Source organism: Vanessa atalanta, chromosome 23, assembly GCF_905147765.1.
Source record: "Vanessa atalanta chromosome 23, ilVanAtal1.2, whole genome shotgun sequence".
Taxonomy (NCBI): Eukaryota; Metazoa; Arthropoda; class Insecta; order Lepidoptera; family Nymphalidae; genus Vanessa; species Vanessa atalanta.
The window spans coordinates 4,432,364-4,441,505 of record NC_061893.1 but is presented as its reverse complement, the minus strand read 5'-3'; the positions used below and the strand labels follow the sequence as shown (position 1 = coordinate 4,441,505).

Below are 9,142 nucleotides of genomic sequence, written 5' to 3'. Positions count from 1 at the left end.
CATAATGGAGTGAGCTGGTCCTTCGGGCCTTATGCTGTGTCTTGTTAAATATCGATGTAAAAAAAATTATAGGTATACTTAACACGAGAAAAATCATCTCCTCGAAACTACGATTCCTGGCTGTGTGGCGGGGTGATCGTAAGTAGTTGGTATATCCTTACCTCCGCGGCGTGCGTCGAAGATGTACAGAATATGTACGCGATTTCCGGCTACGACAAATATGTAAAGGATTCCGAAATAGACACTAATACTTGTACGAAACATATGAAGAGGAGAATTGTTTATACTTGCTTACCCGAAGGTAAATAATAATTATTTTATAATTTTATTCCATAAAACTTCTTTATTCGTTTGTAAATAATTGAGTTCGGTGTGTTTTTTCCTCTCATATGTCTAAGAATAGTTAGGTATATCCTGAGTTTCATATTTGCTCGATCTTCCACTCATCTCCTATCATTATTAAAATTTATTTCCGTATCACATATAACATACCTTCTGCCCTGACTATTCCTTTCAGCTAAAGGTGCCATTGAAAACCAAAGAATTCAAAGTCATTATACTGACCAATGACATTGAACTCTAGTCATGTTTTATGCTCTGAAATAACTTTATAAATAAGGCGAGGTTCGTGTACCTTAATTAGTAATATACGATACTAAAAATGTAACAGACGTTCTTCAGAAGAAATTTTAATTATACAAATAGTTAAAGCTTTTAGAAATTAATATATTAAACTTGATTTTGAAAATGTAATAAAAAGCGTGTATTTTACTTGTGCTTAATCTAAATTCAGCTTATGGACTAGTTTACGATCAACTGGAAGAATGGTCCAAGCTCGACATAGCACTGGTTAAAGTCGACCAGAAGTACAAATTCAAGGACAGATCGTACATACAGTATTGTGCGTACATGCCAACGAAAATTAATGTCAACTTCGATGTTAAGTACGAAGCAGCTGGAAGAATGGCCATTATGTTGGGTTGGGGCCACTTCATTAAATGGCGAGAGGTAATCTTCAACTCAACTTCAATTCAACTGAATCAAAATATTAAATAATTACACTAAGCATTCGGATTACACGTCTGTGTAGATTTGTTAATAGGAGAAATAATTTATCTACTGCAGGATAAGACATACCAGTCCCAATATGACTATTTGCTAAAAAAATAGGTACACACACAAACACACATATATATGCACATATTACATACATAATTATATTAAATCAAATTCTTTAATACATTAGCGTGACAATTTTTTTATTATTATCTTAATATATGTAAACATAAAATTTAAACTTAATAATAATTCTAATAAATGTACGCATTGATTGAGAAGTAATTGGCCTCTAAGATACGCAGTCTCCTAGTTTAAGGGTACAAAAAGGGCCTCTTTGATGTATGTATCGTACTGTATATCAATAAAAATATTATTATTTTATTATTATTTGCTAATAGAAGACATAATTGTTGGGCAGATTTGTCTTTATATCTTCCACTACGAAACTAGCTGGATGTCCTCAAAGGTAGATTACAAAATATAGAGGTCGTGGGGCAAAGAAGAAATATCTGCTTGGAACAAAATATTTATGTATTTGTTTAAAACTATGCGAATTTCTTTGAGGAGAGACAAAATGATATCATATTATTGGAAAATTGGCTTAACGATCATTTTAGGCGAAGTATTATATTATCATCAATTTCGGTGAAATCATGCTCCGACACAAATTGCTTTCACAACAAAGTGGGGATAATTTTAACGAGCGGTTCGATGTAATAATTTTTTATCAGCGTTCGAAAAATGCACTTCGGCGACAAAAATAAACAAAATCTTCTGTATTAATATAAAATGTTCGGAAATCGGAATGAATATTATAATACAAAATAATATTGTCCCCCGTTTTGGGATGGTTTGAGGCTAATGGTCATACATATATGCATTCACAAATCCAGGCATAGCTTACCCTACATATTTTCAAAGAGTGTTCAATCTATATATATAAAAAAAAAAACGAAATACCTCTCACTGATTAGTCAGGAAATCTCAGAAACTATAACACCTAACAACTTGATGAATTTGGGAGGTAGATTCCGTATAGGATGCAGACATTCACTAATAACGGATTTTACAAAACTCCACCTTAAGGGGGTAAAACGGGGCTTGGAAGTTTGTGCTTTATAAATTTCGCTCGAATAAAGCCGCAGGTTCAGCTGTATAAGTTTAATAAAAGGCTTTTCTTTGATATGAAGAGTGACCGAGCTTTTTGTTATTTTAGGCAAAAGGGACGTTCCGTTTTGTATTCCATAATTAGCGGATTCACGATATAACGTTTCAATCCTATGAAGAAAACTTATTTTACCTTCATAATAATAACACTCTTAGAGGATAATGAATGAACAGAAATACAATGCAAATATATTGTATTTCTCTTGAAGATATTTATAACTTTTTCTATCGTTCCAAATTCAAAATATTAGCACTCGAACTCATTTTACCAAGCATGACGATCGGATTGGAATGTCGATTCCTTCCAGAAGATTCAATTTGAAACGTGCTCGCTAGTTGTAAAGCAACTGGCTACGAGTCTCTATAACTGCATACGAATGTCTGAACCCGAAAATCGATCTCTCAGCTAATCAGTTGAAAGAAAAAAGCAATTCCCTATAAATATAAATTATATATTTTTTTAGATTATTTCCACTGTCGTAGGGTTCGTGATAGTATTCATACGTATGGCAGAATTTAGTCCAACTCTTGCAAGTTTCCGTCGTTGTTGTCCAGGATATTTTCTTTCAAGGTCGAGATGAACTAACAAGATAAGAAGTAACAAATCAAGCGGATAAAATTTCTGTGATGCTTGCCCGTGTTCGAGTCCGCAGGGACAATTTTGGTTCCATAGAAATATATGTTATAAGTTTTTATTGAATTTACAGATCGAGGATAAAACCGATTACAACCAGAATACACTTCGTTTCGCTTCGACTACGATATTTTCAAAGCAAGAATGCAAAAAATATTTTAATAAACCTAACCTAAGTGATCTTATAGATAATTTCATGATCTGCACGTACGAGCCAGGTGACCTCGATGACAAAGGTCAAGTTAAACATAACCGACGAAAACATATTATTAATTTAAACGACACAATTGAAACTGCAGAGGTGAGTGATTTTTGCTTAAAAATGTCAAGTATTTTATTTCGTATTTATTATTAATAATAGGTTCAGAATTTAAAATAGCTACTGAAAGATTCATGATCATGTATAATGGCGGCAAAAATCTAGGAGCATTTCTCCGATGAATCGCCGAAATTAGATTCTCAGGGCGAACAGGTGACTGGAGGGGTTAACCACCTCTCCGGTCCCCCATGGAACCAGTAAGATGTAATATGTTTTACATTAGTTATAACTTTACCGATAGCAAAAATATTAATTTTGTGAATGTTGATCAATTTTCAATATATTATTGTAAGAAAATCAAAATGTCCTTAATCGAAGTACATTTTAACTAACTTTTGAATATTTTTTACAAGACATAATAAAACTCTTTAATTAACTATACTTTTAAGGACGTTACACTGTAATAAAACCTAGCAATTACTTTACTATACTTCATTTTATTATAACCTCCAAGAAGGTTAACGAACAAGAAGTTTTAAATAAAGAGGTTTTATATTTTTGATTTTTGATAACAAATGTACACCAAAATCGTTATCATTAGGTTATTAAAATATACCCTCAGACCCTCATTTGGGACATTTAATTATCTCAAAGCGTACGATACACGTTGTGATTATTCGTTTGTCTTTCGAATGGGATTGAGCTATAAATTGTATTGTGATAGATTATCTCATATATTTTACAATTATAAAGATGAGTACACATTATTTCATTTGCCGCGTCGATTTAGTAGTTATTTGATAAGACAGCAAAAGGCAAATCTCAGGCGAACCAATAAAAAGTTATCCCCCACAATTTTAATTCCTCGGGGAAAACGAAAAAATAAAATATTGAAATAAAACTAGTTTTTTTAACGGATTTAATCGCGTATATTAATTATTTTATTTTAACATCCCGACGTTTCGAGCACTTTGCAGTGTTCGTGGTCACGGGCAGACTAAGGTGACATTTGTCTGTTCGAATTAAAAAGAAATATTATTTACAACTACCGCCAACGATTTCTTAATTGGTATCTTGAGTAGCGTTCCGGTTGCACGCAGAAGGCACTAACTGTATCTTTAGGTCTTGCAGTCTGTTGGATTTGGGATTTTAAATTTTTAATAAGTGGATCCCAAGTGTTAGAAAGTCTCCAACCATCTTCTCTATTGAAGTTCGGATGTTTTTGAATTTCAATAGCCTCGCGTATCATTCTAGGAATGAATCTGTGTTCTCTAGCGAGGATCTGTGGTTTATCAAATCGAATAAAATGGTTGGGTTTATCCAGAGCATGTTCACAGACTGCAGACTTTGAAGAACGCCTATTTTTGACATCTCCTATATGTTCCTTGACCCTAGTACCGATGCTTCTCTTTGTTTGACCTATGTAAGATAAACCACACTCACATTCGAGTTTATATACTCCCGCAGTTTGTAAAGGGATATTACTCTTGATAGGTCTCAAGAACTGGCTCACTTTCTTATGAGGCTTGTAAATGGTTTTAATCGAAGCTCGCTTCAAGATATATTTTATTCGATTTGATAAACCACAGATCCTCGCTAGAGAACACAGATTCATTCCTAGAATGATACGCGAGGCTATTGAAATTCAAAAACATCCGAACTTCAATAGAGAAGATGGTTGGAGACTTTCTAACACTTGGGATCCACTTATTAAAAATTTAAAATCCCAAATCCAACAGACTGCAAGACCTAAAGATACAGTTAGTGCCTTCTGCGTGCAACCGGAACGCTACTCAAGATACCAATTAAGAAATCGTTGGCGGTAGTTGTAAATAATATTTCTTTTTAATTCGAACAGACAAATGTCACCTTAGTCTGCCCGTGACCACGAACACTGCAAAGTGCTCGAAACGTCGGGATGTTAAAATAAAATAATTAATATACGCGATTAAATCCGTTAAAAAAACTAGTTTTATTTCAATGTGTAATAATCGCGAAAATCTAAGACAACATTAAAATAAAATATTCTACGCTATTATTTCTCATTCAAGTAGACAATTTATACATAAATTTAAATGTATTGTTAATCTCATTCAAATTATGATAGGTAGCTAAGTAGATAAACGGGAACAAATGAACATACATATAAACAGAGCCTGCTGAACTTATAACCTTCGTTTTGGGTTCGCCGTAGTCGGGTTATCGGGTCTCCAAACATCGTGTGGACCTAATTGAGTGTACGCGTTCACTGAATTATTTAGAAATCCCTATGATACTGAGCACCTTCACCTAGCTCACAAATATAATCATACAAATATATATATACGCATCGTATAATATATACATATACAAATGAATAGAATGTCATTTTGGGCCTATTTTATTATTTTAAAATGTTACACAATTTATTCGCCTGTTTCGCCTGAACGAGATCATTTCAGTGTCCATCAGTTCGATTTAAAAAAAAAAGTTTTTCGTGCGGATTGGAATTTAATTACAAACTTACTAATTACTACTATACAATCTTTTCACCGGCGGTTTGTTTAATTCATGGCTTTTCTGTTACTTTTTATAAAATTTCTATTTTCGTGCTTCGTAAATAGACCCTTAATAATATTATACAGTAATTTTGTTGATAAAGGTTAAATACTACATAAATTATCTGATGTTTAAATCGAGTATCAATAATGTCATGTTTTATTTCGTCAACTTTTAATTGGTGGATTCTTTCGTCTGAAGAATATCGATTCAACGAATTCTTGCTAGTATTCCATGCGGTCATTTTTTGCACTTTTGATTTGGAATTTGTATGAAATTAGTTTAGTTCCCGTCTCTTGAAAAGCACGTACGATCGGATTATGAAAAGGTGAGAGAACGGAATATTTGCGCACACACTTGTTTAAATAATTTATTTTATTATATGATAAGTGGTTATGAACCTGATGATAAGTGGTCACAATTGCCCATACACATTGGTACTGTACTCATATCACCGATGCGTTACAAACCTTGGGAACTAAGATGTTATATCTCTTGTTTCTGTAGTTACACTGGCTCGTTCGACATTCAAACCGGAACCCCACACTACTAATTATTGCACTTTGACGATAGAATATATGGTGAGTGGGTACCTACCCAGATGAGCTTGCACAAAGGCTTACCTGCATGAAAATGTTCCGATAGCTCAGTCTCCTATGACAATGGTAGCTGTGGCTGAAAACAGTCAGTAAGACGACATCACTTATAAAAGTATTCAATGTAAAAAATCTTATATATAAAAATTCCCTGTTTGCAAGCACACGTGTATTTAATCCCCTTATCTCGGAGCTTTTCCTTGAGATTGGCTGATTTACTCAATCTTCGGTCAGAAGGACATTATAGTTATTATAAAAGTAACTGAACTGGCAAATAAAATATATTAAGATAAGTAATAGATTATGGAAGGTTTTCATAATCTCAAAAGAACAGATTTTATAAAAACGACGATAGAATAGAATAAATCATTCATTATAAGAATTGAGAACATTGCTTCCGAAAAGAAATGTATTTTTTGGCCATATTGCGAATTCCGGGCGAATTAAGTCGCGGGCATTTCATTAAGTCTAATTAAGTTAAGTTTAATTAAGTCCTTTTTTCAGAGAACTGTTGAAACAGACGAGACAAAAGTATTTCAAGGTCAAGACAATATCACTTCTAACCTAATGATGTTTAACGCAACTCGTAGACAAGGAATATGTCAGGTTAATTTTTGTTTCAAATACCACTATACCGTCTCAAGCAATAAAACAAAATGTATAATTACGACACATTTACTGATTTTTAATTACTACAACACTATTCTATTAAATACACTAGTTCATTCTGCATATAAAAATCATAAAAATGTATTAGTCTGTATTTTTCTCACTTTCCAAAATGACCAAATTTTTTTTGACCAATTTGTACACGTGCGAAGTTATCGCAAGTATATTACAACAAAATATTACATAAATGTTTTAAATTTTGGGTTTTAATTGTGAATTTGGTATAACAGAAATAAAAAATTGTCATTGTTATAACTTTTAGAACGGTTTTAGTCTCGTAAGAAATTATCACTTTTTGTTTAGCCTTGAATCCTTTTTAGGAAAAGTATACTCGATGCAGGGTAGGTGTTAAATATATGTCATTTCAGCCGAGACTTTAAATAACGATAATACGAATTAATTAAATTAAAATTCAGTGGAGCGGTTGCAAATTCGAGCCTGGACAGGGTTCGAATTCGCAATCTCTGGTTAAGATTTAAGCGTTCTACAATGTTTAGAAAATTACATATTCCATATCAACTAGCACACGATACGTTCGTGTCTATGTATCTTTACTTTATTTTCTTTAATTTATATGAAAAATCTTTAGAACGACCACGGCGGTCCTCTTATAAGTTGGGTGGAGGGCGCGGAGTACGTCATCGGCGTGGCCTCAGTGTTCAGAGTGAATGGCAAGTCAGAGTGCATAGGCCCTTATCTCTTCACGAGTACCGCTCGCAACAGGATTTTTATTGATTGCGTTCTTAATGAGAAAAAGTAAGGGAATTAAGTAAGTAAATAGTAAAATAAATACATCGGCCCATATATATTCCATTCCTGGACAAATTGCCTGGTGGAAACTAGGGCGGATTATTGGATATATATCTGGCAAACTTTTTTCCGACACATGCTGGTTTTGATATGATGTTTTCCTTTGTAGCCTCAAAATATTGATTATAAACATTAATTAAGCATAATCATTATAAAATATATCGGCTGTAACCTGGAATCCACACGACCTTTGATTAAGTTCCCATTCAATTTACATTCAAAATTTACATTTTTCTTCAATAAATTATTAAAACAGCGTAACTTAAAAATAATAAGGAAGTTATCAAATCGGCTTCATTTTTTATGTTCGTGACCTTAGAATTCCGTCATTTATGCACCGATTTGGAAAATTCCTTTATTGTTCTTACACCTTCCGTTTGGTGGAATCGGGAAGAAAAAGTTTTATTTTAATATTTCTTATATCTTAGTTTTTTACTTGTAGTAATTTAAGGAGAAGTTCCATATGTGATAAGCCAGCCATTGAGAGGGGCTTCAATATCATAGAACATCACGTACCTTGGATCGAAAAATCTGACGGGTAAGAATGTTATATTAGCTCTTGATTGACTGTTTCATGACATCGAATAGAGTTAAAATATAGATTAAATGCCTTTACAGAACTATATAAACGAGATACGTGTTCACAGCAGTTGTCCTTTGAGTGAAGGAGACTTTCCATCAAAGGAAATGTATTGATAGCGCCCGATTTCTGCTCAGACTAACGAACTCAAATCAAAATATATTTCTACGGTTAAGGTATTAAAATATCTCCTTAACCGTTATGTCAATCGGCCATTCATAATAGTTGATATGTTTTTCATGGAATGAACTTTATAAAAACCAATTTTATTATATTATAGCACTTTAAGCTCAATGAGCCAGTGATGTTATTTTTTACTCCAATTTGAGCTTTATATGTTTATATTTTCTGTTCTGTATTTGAAAGCCAAGATTCCAGTTCAGCTCGTAAATGTTTTAATTGTGTACTCAATTTTTAGCCCTGCTCAAAATGAGAAGATACAGAAAAGACCTCAGATTCCAATCAGCAATTATAGAGGGTAAAACTAATAAAAAAAAAACCGATTAAACCATATATTATAATTTTAAATTTCTATTCTCCTTTTGTTTTATTTGCAAAACCATTTCCAATTTTCATTGACGTATGAAAATTTCAAATAAAGAATCCTGATAAGCTTGGAATATATTGGGAATTTGTATTGTGTGCAAGAATAAAGTAGATGTTACATAATGTATGATATAAAATGAATTTTGTTTATAGTCAACTTTAATAAATGCATTCATTCGAAATGATATAACATTCCAGACATCTGGAATAAATCCTGACGTATTATAATATATGACATGTTTTGTGGTAATATGTAAATTGTTTTTAAAGATGAATCGTGGTCA

At 32.8% G+C, this 9,142-nt stretch overlaps 1 protein-coding gene across 1 annotated transcript; it reads left to right on the top strand.

Moving 5' to 3' along the window:
• Positions 1–264: 264 nt before the first annotated feature.
• On the top strand, positions 265–8,794 carry LOC125072977. Its single transcript, XM_047683612.1, has 6 exons — positions 265–301; positions 794–1,008; positions 2,934–3,161; positions 7,512–7,678; positions 8,175–8,270; positions 8,731–8,794. Exons 1-6 carry the CDS (start codon positions 265–267, stop codon positions 8,792–8,794), a joined length of 807 nt encoding a protein of 268 aa, XP_047539568.1.
• Positions 8,795–9,142: the final 348 nt, after the last annotated feature.

Coding starts and splice junctions, on each gene's coding strand:
- LOC125072977 (XM_047683612.1), top strand. CDS start 265: ATGAAGAGGAGAATTGTTTATACTTGCTTACCCGAAG. Junction 3,162..7,511: donor ACACAATTGAAACTGCAGAG/GTGAGTGATTTT, acceptor AAAAATCTTTAG/AACGACCACGGCGGTCCTCT. Junction 7,679..8,174: donor TGCGTTCTTAATGAGAAAAA/GTAAGGGAATTA, acceptor TTTTACTTGTAG/TAATTTAAGGAGAAGTTCCA.